We start from the raw sequence: 18,479 nt of genomic DNA, 5'->3' as shown, positions 1-18,479 counted from the left end.
AATAGAAGAAACACAATAATAATAATAATAGCGGAGAATAGGGGATGGGAAGTTTTGGGTGATATTAATATCTTATAAAAATGAAGTATTATGAGCATTTAATTGGAAAAGTTAAGAAGAGTCTCGTGGGAAGGATGATTGAAATTCAATACTAATGTCCTGAAGTTGTAAAGCTAGACACCTCCCCCCAAGGTATACTATAAGTTTGAATTTTGTTGCAAACACATCACATTTATTAGTACGGTTTCCTCGATCCCCTTCCCATCTCTCTTATCAATTTTTTGAATTTTTTTAATCTTAAATTGTTATAATTATTAATTTTCAATTTTAATTTATACAAACAAACCAAAAGGATATATTTTAAAGTAAAATATTGAGTTAAAGAAGGCACGGTTAAACTCTAAAGTTGTGAACTATACTTATTTCTTACTTAAAAAAAAATTCAACTTCTAAAAAGAACATAAAGCTTATATCTTTTTGACATTCTTATATTGCGAGCTTAACTTTACTTTTTTATCTTAAAAAGACGTCAAAATAGTTGTAAAGTCTAGAAAGTTATTTAGTTCACAAGGTACAAAATTAATAAAATATAAACTTTGATGTTTTTGTAGTAGGTGAAGTTCACACTTTCACTCTCCAAACTTTGTACAACATCAATGAAAGACAAATTTATGCATAGAAGATGTTGGTACAAGTAAGTACTAAAATTTCTCTCAAGATCTCTAGTTTGAATTCTTTTTAACCTACGAGAACAAAATCATATTTTAAAATTTTATTCCCCTCACCACACTCTTTAAAAAAGAAAGAAAGAAATTAATAGAACTATAAAGCAAACCACCCTCTCTCTCTCTCTCTCACCTCTCTCCATCCAACTTCTACTTTTTCAAATTCCCACTTAAAAATCAAAAAACCTCCCTCTGATTTGATCTCTTCACCTTCCTAATCCCCATGTCCACCAAATCCCCTGTTTTCCCCTTCCCGGAAGAACCTCAACACTTCAGCGACTATGGCTTCGACCCTCAAATCGACTATTTCCAGGTTCCCCCCTTTCCCCCCCCTTCTTTTCCAAATATCACCCCTCATTCATTCATTTGTTCTATTTTTTTTTTGTCCTTTTTAATTTAGGTTCTGGAAGAAGCAAGAAAACACAGACGAGAATCATCAAGATCCATAGACTCCATTCATTTCAAGCTCCAAAAACCCATTTCCAAAGACGACTCAAAGAACATCACAAAGAAGAAGAAAAAACGGTGGTGGAAAAACGCACTACTTTTCTTCAAATGGAAATGGATCCACATCCACCACCAAAACGACGCCGCTAATTTCCTTCACGACGACGTTCATCAAGCCAGAGCCCGTGCTTTCCGTGCTTCTATTTCCGGTCCGGTTTACGTAACCGAAAGTCGTAGCGGTTCCTCTACACCTTGCCGCTCCACCACTCGACCCTCCTCCGGTCCACTCGCCGGAACTCTAACGCCTACTAGAAAAGGAGACGTTGAGATTCCTTATCTTAGCCTCCGAGAACTCAACATGGAGCAACAACAATATAGAATTTCCTCCTCAGCTCCCATGCCTATTTACTTAGTCACTTAAAATTAATCAATCAAAAACCAACAAGAACAACAAAAGGATTTCGTTTTCTTTTTTTTTTCTTCTTTATTTCTGGTGGGTGTTAAATGGGTTGTCGATTGGGTGGGTTTACCGGCGGGGCCTGCAACGGGAAGTTTGTTTATTTATTTTTGTTTATTGGGTGCAAAAAGGTGTGATGATCCATCGGGAAAAGGATGGGATCTTTTCTTTTGATCCGCCTTTATTGATTTACGCGTTCAAACAGGTTTATCGTCTTTTCATCTGACCTTTTCTTTGTTTAACTTAAATAGTAAGATTGTTATGATTATATTATGTTTAATGATGTTTTTAATTTCTCCAGATTATTAGGAGTTTAGCTTTAAAAGGTATGTAATCTTCCATCTTATTACTAACCCCATATTATATTTCTTTGCTTTGTTATCTATTTTGTTTAAAATACCAAATTATTATTTTTTAATTTTTTTTTTTAGGATTTAGGTTTATTGTAAGAAATTAAAATTATTTTTGTTTTTTAAAAAATGGTTTATCACTAATAATAATGTTATAAGTTTCTGGTAAATATTATTTGTAATGCCATCAAATAATTTATTATAGATAACTATGTCTATATAATTTAAAACATGAAAAAAAATTAAATATTGATTTCTTTTAGATTTTTTTTTCTTATCTGTTGGATTTTGTATAATATAATGACAAAGCATTGGTGTAAACTTGAAATATGAAACTTAAAGGTATATTAGATGTATTAATTTTTTAGATTTTAAAATTTTGGAGGAATTATCATAGATGACTCAAATAAGCTAAAAGGAATTTAATGATTTTGCTATAGTGTAAATAGTTTTAGTTTCTTTCTTATATTTGAAAACCTCTTGTTCATTTATCCTAAAAATAGATTTTATCTACTTAAGATAGATTAGATCTATTAATTTTTTACCTTGTACATGTTTTATTAAGACATTGTAAAAACTACTAATAAGAGTACCGGGTAGTTGTAGCTATATCACTTTTAATTCTAAAACTAGATGACTCAAATATATGTATTTCTCCAACTTTATAACTATCGTAGATTTGAAAGATTTTTATTTTAAATTAAAAAAAAAAGAAAAAGAAAGCCTGTGATTTGAATATTCCATCTTATAATTATGATGTAAATGCTTTTTCTTAGTTGTTAATTGTACTAAAGTTGTGTTGAAAAAGAACATACTTTTTTGAAGCTTAAAAGATGTGTATGCTTTTTTAGTCACACTTCTAAAGCACAACCCCTTACAATAGGGAATATATATTGTTATTTTATATGAAAGAAAAGTAGGAATAAATGTGTAGTCTTATTATGAACTTAAAACATTAAAAAACAACAAACAAAAAAGTGTTTTCTTGATCAACATTGAAATTGAAAATCTTTTTTTTTTTTAAAAAAAAAAAAGACAATCCATTCAACATCATATTTCAAATTATCCATAAAAAAGCAGTTCGTTCACAAATCTTCAAGTCACAAGCACGTGTTTGGTCTATCAACTTCATAGTTAAAATTTATTTATTTATAAAATGAAAAATGAAGCATTTACAAAAATAAAAAAAAAAAATTTATGCAATAGTCATATGATATCATTAATATACCGAGTTGAACTTATTTTAAAATGTTAGTTTAACGTTGCCCCCTAATGATAAGATCAAGAAGGCATTATTACTTTTTCTTTTTTCCTTATTCTTTCCAAGCTTTTGATTAAACAGCTCAATTAACTGTCGGTGTGTAAAGATCCGTTGAGTGGAAGATTCTGAGTATCTTCTCATTTAATTTTCCTTTCTACCCTTTCAATCCAACGGTTGCCGGTGGATCCAATCCAAACCTTACGTCAAACAAGCCACGTGTCCTCATCTAAATCTGCCCACGTCTAGGACCGTGCATTAGCTTGGAAATGGGCTTTGGGCCCATACAAATCAAACGGTACTAACGGCAAGTGCGAGGGAATTGGTAAAAAAAAAAAAAAATATATATATATATATATATATATATGAAAAACGACAAATCGGAGGAGAGACAGAAGGTGATGGATGGGAGCCGGAAAAAGTGCGTATTCAACGGCTGTAATGAGAAACCGATACGTCGTTTTCCGAAAACCAAGTCTTTGGTTGTACAAAATATATGTAGAGAGTGGTGAGGTAATTGCATCAGTTTGTCACGTGGCCGCCGCTCCTATTACCTGCAAGCCACGTTCTCTACTTTTGTATATTATTATTTTTGTTAAATGTAATATTATGTTTTGAGAATTGTTGAATTTTAAAATTATTATTGTGTTTGTTTGTTTTTTGATCAACATTTCATGAGGTTTACCAAAAGGGTTGCAATGGGGTGAGAATGTTCATATTAGTTTGAATGTTACCGTTGAGGACATATATTTGTACAATTAACAAAGATGATGGGTATGGATTTAATAGAGACCTCTAACGTTGTTGAAACACATTTAAGTGGATGTTTTGAGTATGACATTTTTGTGATACTTTGGTTGCAATTTCTTTAATACGGTTTGAATTTGGGTCTTGATATTATTTTAATTATATCATATAAGGAATATAGAGTTTAGGGGAGCTCGGTTTATATTAAATTTGTGGTCGGTATCTTTTTTTAGTGAAGTTAAATGAGCTTTTTGGGAGGATTTTTTTTTGCCGAATAGAGTGTTTTATGCTTTACTTAAGAATCTTTCTTTTATTTTGTAACACCTCAATTGTTTAGGAGGTATCAATATTACTTTTGGAATGAGAAGGATATGGAGGAATGAATAGTATGGTTAACAAAGGGTTAAATAAGAATTGAAAGTTACTATTTATACCGATAATTAATGTGCACCCTACTTTCTCGTGTTAATTCTTGGACGTTACATGCATGATTGGTTTGGTTTTGCCATTATACAATACTTCTTTTGATGAAGTTTTCAAGACATATAATTAACGAAAAGTTTATTTTATTAACAATTTTTTTTTAAGAAAAGTTTTTTTCTTTTCGTAGAATCTAAAATTAAGATATATCGTAGTCAAATTAAAATGAAATATTTGAGAATATAGATATTAAAATTGAAAAAATTAAAAAGAGTATCTAAGAATACTTGCATAGGTTGAGATTAGCCTCTATTAAACTCATCTTGACCTAAACCCCGTTTAAATAATAATGCCTGAGGGTTCTGAAATAAAATACTTATAATTAATTGATTTAAAATATTAATTAGAGGTCAAAACAAGGGATTAAGATTTAAATGTGAAAAAGGGGGAAGGAATTGAGTTTGTATATTTAAGGTAAGAGGAGGTTAAAAAAAAATATGTTCGGGTTAAAAAGGAAGAACACGTGGATTTGTCAGAATAGGAGATTCCTCCCATTGGTATTCCCTTTTTTTTTTTTTTCTTTAATCTCAAAATTTACCGTACGGTTATATTTCTTTTTTTCATTTTCCAAAATTGTCCCTGCCTTACTCTCTCTTCATTATGGGCTTTTAATGACCTATAGGCCCATTAATTAAATTGATTCTTCGGAAATCAGTTTTTCAAATCTTGAATTTTAGCTTATATACACTTTATCAAAAGATTATTTCATCGACTCTTATGCATATTCTAATTCAAATTTTCAAGCATCACAAGTTTATTCTTTAGCTACTTTTTTATTTTCTTTTTGCTATTGTCGTCTTGTATTGGACAATCTACTATGGTATATATTTAGGATTATTTGAGAGTTTGTAACGTAGTGTATTCATGTTTAGATTGAACGATTTAGATCAGATTTAATTTGTAAGACTAAATTCATTATGTTTGTGTTTTAGTTTGTTTCACTAAAGCATAAAAATTTTCAAGAGTAGCATAAAAATTTTCAAGAGTCTTTTTGTAGCTCGCCTACATATTATTTTTCTGAGTTGTGTGTGTGATCAGATTTAATTTGTAAGACTAAACTCATTATGTTTGTGTTTTGGTGTGAGTCCCACGAGTGACCCAAGCTCATAGAATATATAAATGTCTCAAGGTTTTGGTTGACTAGCTGAGCCATTGAATATATATCAACAGGAAATTAACTAAGTTAAGTTCACTAGAATCTTGCAACCTAAAACACCAAAAACATCATTAACACAATTGTCGTCACACGTAACAATAGACATGTGTTAAATGAGAGGTTAAAAGTAGCCATATATGCGACCATTGTACTCCTTATAAGGATAGAGTAGGTAAGTCTCCCAAGAAGAAATCAAACATACTTCTTTTATATTAATTTGAGTACCAGAGAGAGTGAAGTAGATTCAATACTACACAATATCAATGATCTTTTACGTAGGTTAACTCGAAGAATATTAGACATACCAAGAAGAGTGAGTCACGATCAAAATCATCACCGAACACATACAATGAAATCCAATGCAAACAAAACTGGAAACCGAAAAACCCTAAAACATACGGTTTTGAGTGTTTTAGTAAGAAGGTGAATATTGTGTGGGAAGATCATATAAAGTAAAATAGGGAAATGATAGAGAAGATGATATTGGGTGGAAGTGGGCACTTTAACGGATCGCTCAATAATTAAACAAATTATTTGTCCTTTACATAATTAATTTTCTCCAAAAAGAAAAATGATTGATGTTACGAGGAGAATGGGAAATCAAAAATGATTGGAACCCACATCTAACCAAAAGCAAAAAAAAAAAAAGTAAAAATTTAGTTGAAAAAGTAAATTAGAAATATATATATGTATATATATTAAAAATACTTTTTATATTCTCTCTAACACCTTAATTTAATGTCTCTCAAATTTAAAAAAATAAATAATTTAATCCCTAAAGTTTGAGAAATGATTTTAAATTGTCCCTCCGTTAGTTGATTTGATGAAAAAATGATGTATCGATTAATTTGTTGGATTGAACTAATGAAAATTTTAAATTAATTGCGTTATATATTTTTATATTATTATTTTAGGATAGTATTTTAAAGCTAAAATTTTCTTGAAAAATTGCTAGGTTTAAATTCTGCACGTGTGCCAATTGTGTCAATTTTAAAAACATGGGCCGTTGGAAGTGTTATGGCCCAAAGGTATTGGACCTTAATAATTACAAGCCCAATAGTATTTTATGCCAACTACAAGAACCATAGTATTTTAGGTCTAATTTTATTTTGGTCCCTCTCCAAAAATATTTTCCTTTTGAATTAATTTGAAAAAAATATGGTGAGATGGGAAAGAAATTGACAAAAAAAAAAAAAAAAAAAAAATTTAAATGTTCGTCAAATTGTTGTTAGTAACTAGGAACAACTTGTTTAGAGAGAATCAAATATTTCTCGGAGTAGATATTTAGACTACCCTATTTATTTTACATGAATATAGGATACTTACACACCCCAAAATACTCAAACATTGAATGCACGCGAAATTTCCAATATTTTAAGGTCTAAAAAATCGTATTTTTACACTTTTATCATTGATTTTTCTCATATGTATATGCAATTCATTAATGTATTTATTTATTTTTCATTTGTTAAATCTTTATTTAAATAATTTTAGAACATATCATTTATATCTCAAGTAAAAATTTGCATTTATTTTACTTCTCGAATAGTGATATTCTAATATTAGAAAAAAATATATATGACAAATGGATATATTTTCTTTACAAAATATCACTATTTTGATATGGTATCAATACGATCCACATAAATACATACTATCAACTCTATAATTTTCTTTTCTCAAAAAAAAAAAAAAAAACTATATTATTATCGTTAATTAAAACGTTTCAAGTATTTCAAATTAAAACTTAAGTACCTAATATCTATAAATTACTTTTATAGATATATACAACATTGCCAAAGTAAGATTGATTAAAAATGTATACAACACATGATTCTATAAAAAGCGAAATTATACTAAACTAATATACAAATTAGGGGAAGATAAAAGAGTGTTGGTGGAATAATTAATATTTTAAGACATCCTCACCCAAAAATCCTTCAAAACAAACACAAAACATGCATATATTATAAAGCATTTTAATTAATTTTTTTTAGAATAAAACAATGATTAATCGAGTGATATAGTAAAACGAATCAAAATATTTATAAAATATATGTTACGGTCTATCTACAATGAACTACAATAAAATAGGCATAGATAGGATTATTTAAAACAATTTTCCTTAACCGAGAAAGATATATTTTTCATGCATGCAAAATTCATAAATTTGAAGATGTTATCTATCTTCATTCTAAAAAAACGAAATGCGAATCTATTTTTATATTTCGTCATTTTTTTTTTTGTCTTTTGAGTTCAACCACATGTGAGAATGATAGATTCAAATCTTATAACTTAAGCAAATGCGTATACTTTAATCATATCTCAATAATACGTCAGGATTTTAGACTTATCTTAGTTTGAATAATATACTAAAAACTAGGACTAATAAATGTAGAATAAACCCCACGTCTCTAGGATTAATATAATTTTATAACATAAAGAATAATATGATATACAAAATATATAGGGAAATTTGGGACGTAATTGATGAATGTGAAGGGAAGTATATTAAAAATAGAAAAGAAAGAGACAAACTTTAATAATTTAGGTCAAAACTATCATAGAAATAGAAAAGTAAATAAACTATTGCCAAACATGTCCCCAAAACTAAAAGTTAGGGTTTATTCAAAACAGGGTATATATAAACAACCTAACTTTACAAGAAAATAAAGTATTCAAATTTCAAAGCTAAATGAAGAAAAAAGTTTCTTATAAATATAGGAAACAACTTTATATCCTAAATGACAAAATCTCTACACCATCTCCAAATTGTACTTAAATTAGGCCAAGATGTTGATTAGATGTTATATGGTGAAAAGTCGAGAATACCCTAATGGCCGGTTCAATGATATATATATATATATATAATGTATTATGACTATGGAGAATTCAAACGTTTGACTTTCTGATGTTGATTAGATGTTATATGATGAAAAGTGTTTGAGCAACATTACTAGTTAGTGTGTCGTTTATTTGTAGCTAGGTTATTTGACACTCTATTATGAAGATACAACGATCATTCGAGAGAATGAGAGAACTCATATTAATAAATAAGTTGAGGAGGTTTCTATTTTTACCAAAAAAAAAAAAAGAAAAAAAGGAAAGGAAAGAAAAAGAAATTAATGACGACGTTTGATACAACATATATCAACTTCTTCATTTAATATAACTTGAGGTCTCATAAATGAAGTTCGAGTTGCATTTAATGCAAATTCAAACTACCAACCTTAAGTACTTGGGATAATTATTCTACAAGGACTCCTAAGCTGATTCGAATACTCGTAGATAATAATAAAAAAAATCCTTAAATAGTTATAATATATCAATACTCTTATTTTTTTAGTACAAGTTGGTGCAGAGGATTTGAATTTGAAGTCTTTTAGTTCTCAATACATACATGTGTCGACTGGGCTAGGTTCTTGATAGCTATATTTGAAATAGGTATTAAACAAACTAACTATCTTTTAAAAAATAGTCATGTTATTAGGACAACGATTGAACATCTTAATTTAATGAGGTCCCTTTAGATAACTCTTCGGCATTCAAATTAAATAATTTAGTCGTTATCAGGCTAGATCATACAAATTTTTTAATCCAAATCCACACATTATTAGAAAACAAAACTTCCCAATAGTTTCTCCATCCTCACATTTATACAAACACGCATCAACATTGTTGTTGACTCCATTATCTCTAGATGTGACCAAAAGTTACATGGTTTCTCATTTCTTTCCGTTTACTATATATCTAACAAACCTTACACAAACTTTGAAGACATTTTCTTATGTACTTGCCATCTAATTCTCATATTAAACGGCCATCAACCTTTGAAAATATAATTGATGTCACATCTATCAAACTATGTTAGGTTGAATATAATGTAGCATCAAAAGAATTGAAGTATTATTTTTATGGAAAGCATGTTGAAATCAGTGGTTTCTAAATGGTTACTCAATATAAGTTTGTGGAGAGAAGAGAGAAAAGTTTGTGGGGGAGATTGAAGTTTATACAAAAATGGAAAGAAGAGTGAGTGAGGCCTTCATACTTTAGGGCTCATGAAAAATGTGTATTTTGCTTCTACACAACCTACTAGTCAAGTTGTATATAAATGAAAAATATCAAAGGAAAATCTAAATCAATAAATCAATAAATAAATTAGTGGGATTTCTTTTTTCTTTTTTCTTTTTTTTTTTGGCAATAAAAGAAAGGAAAATAATAAACAAAACATATAAAGAAAAAAAGGAAAGGAGAAAGAGGTTTTGTAAGAAATAGGGTTTTGGTTGCTTTAATGGGAAGGAAAGTGAAGGAAGAAGAGAGCTTAAATTTAGGTTAATGTCAATTCAGTCACATGCTTTTGTGCCCTCAAAAGATCCTTTTTCCACATGTTAATCTGTCCCCCCTTTCATGTTTTTTCTTTCCTTTTAGAAAATTCTTTTACGTTTTAAATTTATTTGCTAGTCGGTATTATCAAAGTCTCGTACTTTAATCTCTTTTGTTTCACTTTTTTTTTTTTTTTGTTTCAGCTTCGTTAGATAACTATTTTATTTTTGATAAGTAATTATTCACGCACTCATAAAAACATGTTTTAATTTTGAGAAGAATTTTAAAAATAAAATAAATTCACAAGGATTGGTTTTTAAGAATAAAAAGATTCAAATGAAGTTGTTGTAGGGTGGAGTAACTGATTTATTTCCTCATCTAAATACAAAACTTTTATTAACATTCATTTCAAACTATAATTTTCTATGGTTTGAAATTATAGGATTTAGAAAAATAAAAGGATTTATCATAAACAACGAAAAATTGAAACTATTTACAAAATATAGCAAAAAAAAAAACTCAAATAAACTATAGAGAATTTGATGATTTTGTTATAGTTTGTAAATAGTTTCCAACTTATTTACTATATTTGAAAATAGCCTTTGAAATAATCATTTAATCAACTTTCTTGGTCAAATTTTCCTTTTCTATAGTTATATAAGGATAATTATTGAAACTAGCTAGATAAAATAGTATTTTTACTAGTTTAGGATATATATTATATCCTATAATCTTAAAATATAAAATAAAAAAGGTATATATATATATATATATTATATATATATATATATATAAATATAGACTTTATTAACTCATTAATTATAATAAAGTACAATTAAAATAATTGCAATAATTTCTATATTTTAATATGTCGGAATATAATTAATATTATTCTTCGTATTTTATATAGACAATGGAAGAAGTGGACCTATATATATGTGTGTGTTGAAGCTTTTGTTGGGTACAAAAGCACTCTTGATTTTTCAATATAGCAAAGCTAACTAAGATTTCACTCCTAATAATTAATGTTCATCACTTTAACTAAATAGACATCATTGAAAGCAATGTTGTTAATAGTTCAATAATGAAGATTAATTTGGATAAGTGATTTGACTTTGTAGGGATTTGACACTTTCTTTATGGACCCATTTCAAATAAACTTCATACCTAACTAGTTTAATCATACCTACTCTCATATATATATATATATATTGTAACGCCCAGCGTTTTTCGGTTTCCTTTGTTATTTTGGACCACTAATAATATTAATATTAAGTGTGGTTATGGGAATTTTAAACTTCTTGGAAGAACCTTGTCTTTTTAATTCTCGAGTAATTAAGGTTGAAAATCTTCATTTGGTTTATGATAATAAGTATTTTTTTGGAAATAATTGGGGAAGTTTTATAAAACTAAGGTTGGTTGGTTAAGGGAGAAATGTGGGGACCAGTTGGGGGTTAATTGGTAAATTCCAAAAGATTTGGAGATATGGTAGGTGGTTATTTCTAATTAATTAAAGGAATTGGAAAAAGAAAAAAAAAGATAAATTCCCTCTTTAAAGCAGCCTCGGGACGCGCATAAGAAAATCAAAAAAAAAAAAAAAAAAAAAAGAAAAGAAGAAAGAAAGCATTTAAGCCGCCGCCGCCGCCGAAACCCTAGCCGCCTACCCACGCCACACGCCCAGCCGCGCCGGAGACATCAAACCAAGTCAAGCCACCGCACGCCGAGGATCAGCTACGCACGCCAGTCGTGTTTGCAGCCGGAACCAGCCGCGCCGCGTCGATCCGAGGAAGGGCAGTCAGCCGCGTCGCGACGCCCCGATCCAACGCTGAGGAGCCGCAGCCGATTCCTCAGCCAAGCCATGTCCGCAACGCCGTCGTTCACACGCCCAGCCACGCCGCGCCGCTTAGATCCGACGCAGCGCAGCCGGAACGTTCGCCAGCCAGCCGTCGCGCCGACTGAAATCCAGCAGCTAAGCCTCGCGCGCCTCCAGCCGCCGAACCCGAACCCGGAACCGCCCCGCGCCCGCTCGCCCGAACCCGAAACCGAACCCGCGCCCGTGCCCACACGTGCCTAGCTCTCCCCGCGTGCAAGCCGCGCCGCGCCGCCTGCACTGCAAGCCGAGCCGCGCCTCCTTGCTGACGCGAGCCGAGCCGCATCCCCTCCCTGTTGCAAGCCGAGCCGCCCGCGTAGCTTCCTGTACCGAGCCGAGCCGGTCCTGTCTTCTTCCAGCCGAGCCGCCAGGACTAAATTGGCTCCATCCACCTAAATTTTGGTAATCCATTTAATTATTGTGGTTTTTCCGGTAAGACTCCATGCTCGGACGTTAGTTAAATTAAATTGGGTCTAAATTCAATTATTTTTCTCAAGGGACGTCTTGGACCAGGAAATTACTGTAGCGCGGGATTTCTTCAGTAGGGGCTCGAGCACTGCAACCTCCTTCTAGGGTAAGTTAAATTCAATTGAGTCTCGAACCGTTGGTCGTTGGCGACCTATTTACGAATTTTGACTTATTAAACAGTTAGGACTTCGTCGCTTGGAAAACGTACTGCCTCGCGGTTAGGACTCGACAAGTAGATCTCCAGGTAAGAGATTCTACTACTAGTTTCATGTTTGAAGTATGAGACTGTGTATGCCCTATGTTGCATATTGAGAGTTTGACAGTATGATGCCTGAAATAAATGTTAGTATGATGCAAATGACGATATAGTTGTGCTATAGCCTGTTATGCGTGGCAAGATTTATTATGGTTACGACGAATGTCGGGACGGAGAGTGTAGAAATGATTTATGTGACATGTTATATGTGTTGGGGTTGATGCCCTAAATCTCGTGGTCTTGTAGTTTGTAATTGTATATATAATACAAACTTTTTATTTATCTAATAAAATAAAGTGTTTTATTTTATTTGATTTGATATTTAGTTGCATTAACTCACAAAACCAATAAACTAACATCCAAGGTTATCTTCTGTAACCTAAACATGTATGTAGAGACATACAAGTGGATCATGTTTAAGTGATAACCTAAATGGTCTGTAGTAAATGGATAAGGCTGGATACCTTATCCTGGTGACACTACGAATACGGTCTGCTTTGTAGTTGTTACAATTGTTCTAAAGTGCTACAAATGATTTGATCCTAATCATTTATGTCGAGACATTAGAGCGGGGGTATTCTATACAAAGAGTTTGTATAAGACCGGACCATGAAATGAATAGTCTCTCTTATTAACACCGTTACTAGTTGAGACTACATTTCACCAGGATGACTATAGGTGACTTGACCTGAATCTTGAGTGAGTTGTGAACTCCTGCCTATGTAGGCGATCCTTTGATTTGTATGGGTGAGAGTGGCCTATGTAGCCGACTCAATATGCCTACCATTTTGGGGATTCGTCTGATTGGGGAGCTGGGAACGCAGCTACACAAGAAGGAATTCACTCCTTCTCTATAGATGGAGTAAGTAGAGAATTTGCTCTCTTAAGGGTTGATTTCAGGGCTTGAACAATGTGGCGCCACACCCTCTCTTGGCCTGAGAGGAGTTCAGTTATAGTAGGACTATAATTATTGTTCATTAGAGGAATCAATGGTACTTAAGGAGTTAGATGTAACTACAGGGGCAAAACGGTAATTTTTGGCCTAGCTGTACTTACGAGCAATTTGTGAAGGGTCATTGCACTGTTGATTGGTTATATCTAATGGACACAAAAATATATCTACAGTTAGAAGAGTGCAACTATTAGTCTTTAGTGGAATGACTAATAGTTAATGAATATAGATTAAATTTAATTAAAGAGTTTAATTAATTAATCTCATTTCATTAGAGCTTCAATCTGTAGGTCCATAAGGTCCCCTTGTTAGCTCAATAAGGATAAATGAGAATCAAATTTATTTTGGTTTAATTTGAATTGTTCAAATTGATTAAAGGGAATAAATTGTATATGATACAATTAATATAATTTATTTGATACATTATAATGTAAAGTTTTTTATGAGAGAAGTTAATATTTGAATATGATTCAAATAATAATAGTAATATGAATGAGATTCATAAATAAACTATAGGTTAAAATTGAATTCGATTCATATTAGAACTATAGATTATATGAGAGATCTAAATCATTGGTTATATTATATATGATATAATATAAAGTTTATATTATATGAGATATAATATATTTGTAATTAAATTTATATTAATTTTATGTTATATGAGATATAATATATATTAATTAAATTTATATTGATTTTATTTAATTTAATTAATATATATATATATATATATATTAATATATTTAAATAGAATAGAATAACTCCCTTGGGAGTTATTCTACGTGGGAAGGATGGGGAAGTTATTTGATAACTTCCCCCTCCATTGTTGAGATTTGTTTTAAAAGAAAATAAAAAGAAAGGTTTCTTTTTTAACAGCAGAAGACAATCTTACGATCTCTCTGTATCCCAACAAAACAAAATCCTCTCAAAAGCTTCTTCCCTCACCAAAATTACAGAAGCCCACAACTCTCTGTGATTCTTTACTTGGAGAATAACGAGGAAGATTTTGTGGTGCCACGAAGCTTGGAAGAAGAATTGGTTCTACAAAGGTCAGTTTATTTTCACCTTTTCCATGAAAAGCATGTTTATTATTTTTCTTTGAATTTATTGGTTTCATAAATTGAATTTCACTCGCACGGGCGTTCATAAGCTTTCGCTTTAGGAATTCCATTCCTTCAATTGGTATCAGAGCCAAATCGTGCAATTGTTTTTTCAATTTTTTTTTGAAACAAAATTCAAAGAAAAGGTGGGTATTTTTTCTCTGCATTGTTGTATGTGGGTTTGCAAAATAGATGTTTTCGATTTTGGCACCTTAGATTACAATTTTTTTTATTTTTCATTAATTTGATTGATGTAAGGGGCTGTTGTTTTGGCCATTTTAATTCTGTAATCGAGTCTGTAAGTCCATGTCGTTCGAGGCAAGTGTTGCTGGGTTGATGAACGATTTTCGGAGGCATTACGGAGTTTTTTTTTTCCAGTTCGTACAGATTCAAATCTGTACAGAGTTGCAGCAGATTTTGTTATTAAAAAAAAAAAAAACAAAACAAAACAAATATATCTATTATGCGCGTCTTCCAAACATCGTGGATTGCTTCCTGGTGCAGTGGCTTGTTGTCCATTTCTGTTGCAAGAGGTCGTGGCTTCGAGTTCCAGATCGTGCGGTTTTTCATTTTTTTTTGTTTCAATTAATTAAATTAATATAATTTGATTATATTAATTTGATTATTTTTTTTAGGAGTGCCAAATTCGGTCTATTTTGCTTTTAATATTTTACTGCATGTGATGTTTTATTAAACTAATTATATACATAATGTATGTCATATAGTTTAAAATCCCACCTTAGGATTATAATTATCATGCATCATACTTAAATATAAGTGTTGTATTTTAGTTGCATGATTTTCTAAGCATGCTCATGCATCATATTTAATATAATTGTTATATTATATGATAGCATGTATAATTAATATATCCATGCATCATCCTATAATTTAACATGTTGTATTATATAGTTTGATTGATGGATGTTTTTATTTTCATTGCATTAATATAATTGTTGTATTGTGTGATGAAAATGAAAATGCATTGAGCATGTCATTACTTAGAGAATATATATATTAAATGACATTAGAATTGCATGTTTATAGTTTTTAATTATTTTCTTTCCTTATAAGTGTTATAAGTTTATGAATTTAGAATTAAAATCTATAATAAAGAGTTGCATGCTAACATAAGGTCACAATTAGTTTTAAATAGTTTAAAATTAATTCACCTAGACCTTAATGAATAATATTTCTAATGAGATTAGAAATAGGGTTAATCTTTTCTCGTTTTATTAGGATTAAAATGATATCAATAAAAGATTAAATTTATAAAATATTTGTCTATAAGGGACCTTTGTCTAAGGAAGGTTCTGTCTAGGCTGGGGTACTTAAGCTGACGGTAACGGAACACCCCTACCTGGGAACTGACCTGGAAGGTGAATTAGTCAAACATTTTATAAGCATGCAATACATGATTATATTTATCAAAGTGTTTGATGAACAATAATCATATATTGTTAAACAATCCAATATAAGAGTTATATTGGGCCAATTTAACAATGGACTTAGATAAATAATTAGCCGTATTTTCTAAGTTGTTTTTTAAGTAAAACACTAAGTGGGAGGAAATGAGGTATATGATACTTCATTTTTCTTTTCATGTTTCTCCTTAAACATTCACACCGTGAGACTTATGCTCGGCCTCGAGGCACCTTTGCTTGTGTCCCCCTACGGATGGTGTTTGTGTAAGTCAATAACAAGGTGAATGGAGATAGTGTTTATAGTAAGTGGGAGAGGGATGTGTGTCAACACATCCCGCGGTCTCTTTCATTAGTTTTTAGTAAATTCTCATGCTTGGCCTTGAGGCACCTTTGCTTGTGTTCCCCTACGGAAGGTGTTTGCATTAGATTTTACTCAAACTCCAGAAATGGATAAGATTTCTTTAGTTTTTGCTCCAATCGGTTTTTTCCCTACGGATTACTTATTGGGGCGGAACTCTAGAATCTAAAATGAAAGGTTACACTTACAAGAAATTTTTAAGTAAGTTAATCATTTCTTGACTAAACAATGATGACTAACTATTATAGGAATAAGAGTTATTCTAGTGTAATATTTAGTTGAGATTGTCTCAATTTAGTGAAGGGATAATTAATCACCCTACGGAGATTTTTTATCCTACCTCACTGAAGCATCATTGCAAAATAGATATCACTTAGGATACATTAAAATTTTGCTAAATTGATTGGTTTTATATGGAAAATGCTAGTATAACTAATATAAATAAATTGTATGTTTTCAGTAATTTGATAATGACGAGTGCTACTTTGAATATGCTGGCTGCTGATAAACTTAATGGCAATAATTATGCATCTTGGAAAAATACTATCAACACTGTGCTAATCATCGATGACCTTAGATTTGTCCTAGTTGAGGAGTGTCCTCAAGTCCCAGCTGCTAATGCAACTCGAACTGTTCGAGAACCATATGAGCGTTGGGCCAAGGCAAATGAAAAAGCCCGAGCATACATCTTGGCAAGCTTATCTGAAGTATTGGCCAAGAAACATGAATCAATGCTCACTGCTCGTGAGATTATGGACTCCTTGCAGGAGATGTTTGGTCAGGCCTCTTATCAGATCAAGCATGATGCTCTGAAATACATTTATAATGCCCGTATGAATGAGGGAGCCTCAGTGCGAGAACATGTTCTCAATATGATGGTTCATTTCAACGTGGCAGAAATGAATGGGGCTGTCATCGATGAAGCCAGTCAGGTTAGCTTTATTTTGGAATCTCTGCCAGAGAGTTTCCTGCAATTTAGAAGCAATGCTGTTATGAATAAGATTGCTTATACCCTTACCACCCTTCTCAACGAGCTACAGACTTTTGAGTCTCTGATGAAAATCAAGGGACAGAAGGGAGAGGCAAATGTTGCTACTTCCACAAGAAAGTTCCATAGGGGTTCGACCTCAGGAACAAAGTCTATGCCTTCTTCATCTGGCAATAAGAAGTGGAAGAAGAAGAAGGGTGGCCAAGGAAATAAAGCTAACCTCGCTGCTGCTAAAACGACCAAGAAAACCAAAGCTGCAAAGGGAATATGTTTCCATTGCAACCAAGAGGGACATTGGAAGAGAAACTGTCCCAAGTACTTGGCAGAAAAGAAGAAGGCTAAACAAGGTAAATATGATTTACTAGTGCTAGAGACTTGTTTAGTGGAAAATGATGATTCAGCCTGGATAATAGATTCAGGTGCCACTAATCATGTTTGTTCTTCATTTCAGGGAATTAGTTCCTGGCGGCAGTTGGAGACTGGAGAGATGACGATGCGAGTTGGAACTGGGCATGTCGTCTCAGCAATTGCAGTGGGAGGGCTTCGACTTTGTTTACAGAAATCTTTTCTTTTATTAGAAAATGTATATGTTGTTCCTGATTTAAAAAGGAATTTGATTTCTGTAAAGTGCTTACTAGAACAATCTTACTCGTTAACTTTTAATGTAAATAAAGTGTTTATTTACAAAAATGGTGTTGAGATTTGTTCTGCAAAGTTAGAAAATAATCTTTATGTGTTAAGATCATTAACATCTAAAGCTCTTCTTAATACTGAAATGTTCAAAACTGCAATAACTCAAAATAAAAGACTTAAAATTTCTCCAAAAGAAAATGCTCATCTTTGGCACCTAAGATTAGGGCATATAAATCTCAATAGAATTGAGAGATTAGTAAAGAATGGACTTCTAAGTGAGTTAGAAGAAAATTCTTTACCTGTATGTGAGTCATGCCTTGAAGGTAAGATGACCAAAAGACCTTTTACTGGAAAAGGTCATAGGGCCAAAGAACCTCTAGAACTTGTACATTCAGATCTATGTGGTCCTATGAATGTTAAAGCAAGAGGAGGATTTGAATATTTCATCACTTTTACTGATGATTATTCAAGATATGGGTATGTT

General features: G+C 31.6%; 1 protein-coding gene across 1 annotated transcript; it reads left to right on the top strand.

The window, feature by feature from the left end:
- Positions 1–695: 695 nt before the first annotated feature.
- LOC103497835 (uncharacterized) lies at positions 696–1,954 on the top strand. Its single transcript, XM_008460189.3, has 2 exons — positions 696–1,038; positions 1,126–1,954. Exons 1-2 carry the CDS (start codon positions 949–951, stop codon positions 1,591–1,593), a joined length of 558 nt encoding a protein of 185 aa, XP_008458411.1. The 5' UTR covers positions 696–948; the 3' UTR covers positions 1,594–1,954.
- The last annotated feature ends 16,525 nt before the right edge of the window (positions 1,955–18,479 follow it).

Source organism: Cucumis melo, chromosome 11 (assembly GCF_025177605.1).
Source record: "Cucumis melo cultivar AY chromosome 11, USDA_Cmelo_AY_1.0, whole genome shotgun sequence".
Classification (NCBI taxonomy): domain Eukaryota; kingdom Viridiplantae; phylum Streptophyta; class Magnoliopsida; order Cucurbitales; family Cucurbitaceae; genus Cucumis; species Cucumis melo.
Note: the sequence above shows the minus strand (reverse complement) of the source record. Positions and strands in the feature narration are given on the sequence as shown.

What these genes read in the sequence shown, in the direction of transcription:
- LOC103497835 (XM_008460189.3), top strand. Translation starts at nt 949, where the DNA reads ATGTCCACCAAATCCCCTGTTTTCCCCTTCCCGGAAGAACCTCAACAC. An exon ending in CTCAAATCGACTATTTCCAG is followed by an intron (nt 1,039 to 1,125) that starts GTTCCCCCCTTT and finishes TTTTTAATTTAG; the next exon opens with GTTCTGGAAGAAGCAAGAAA.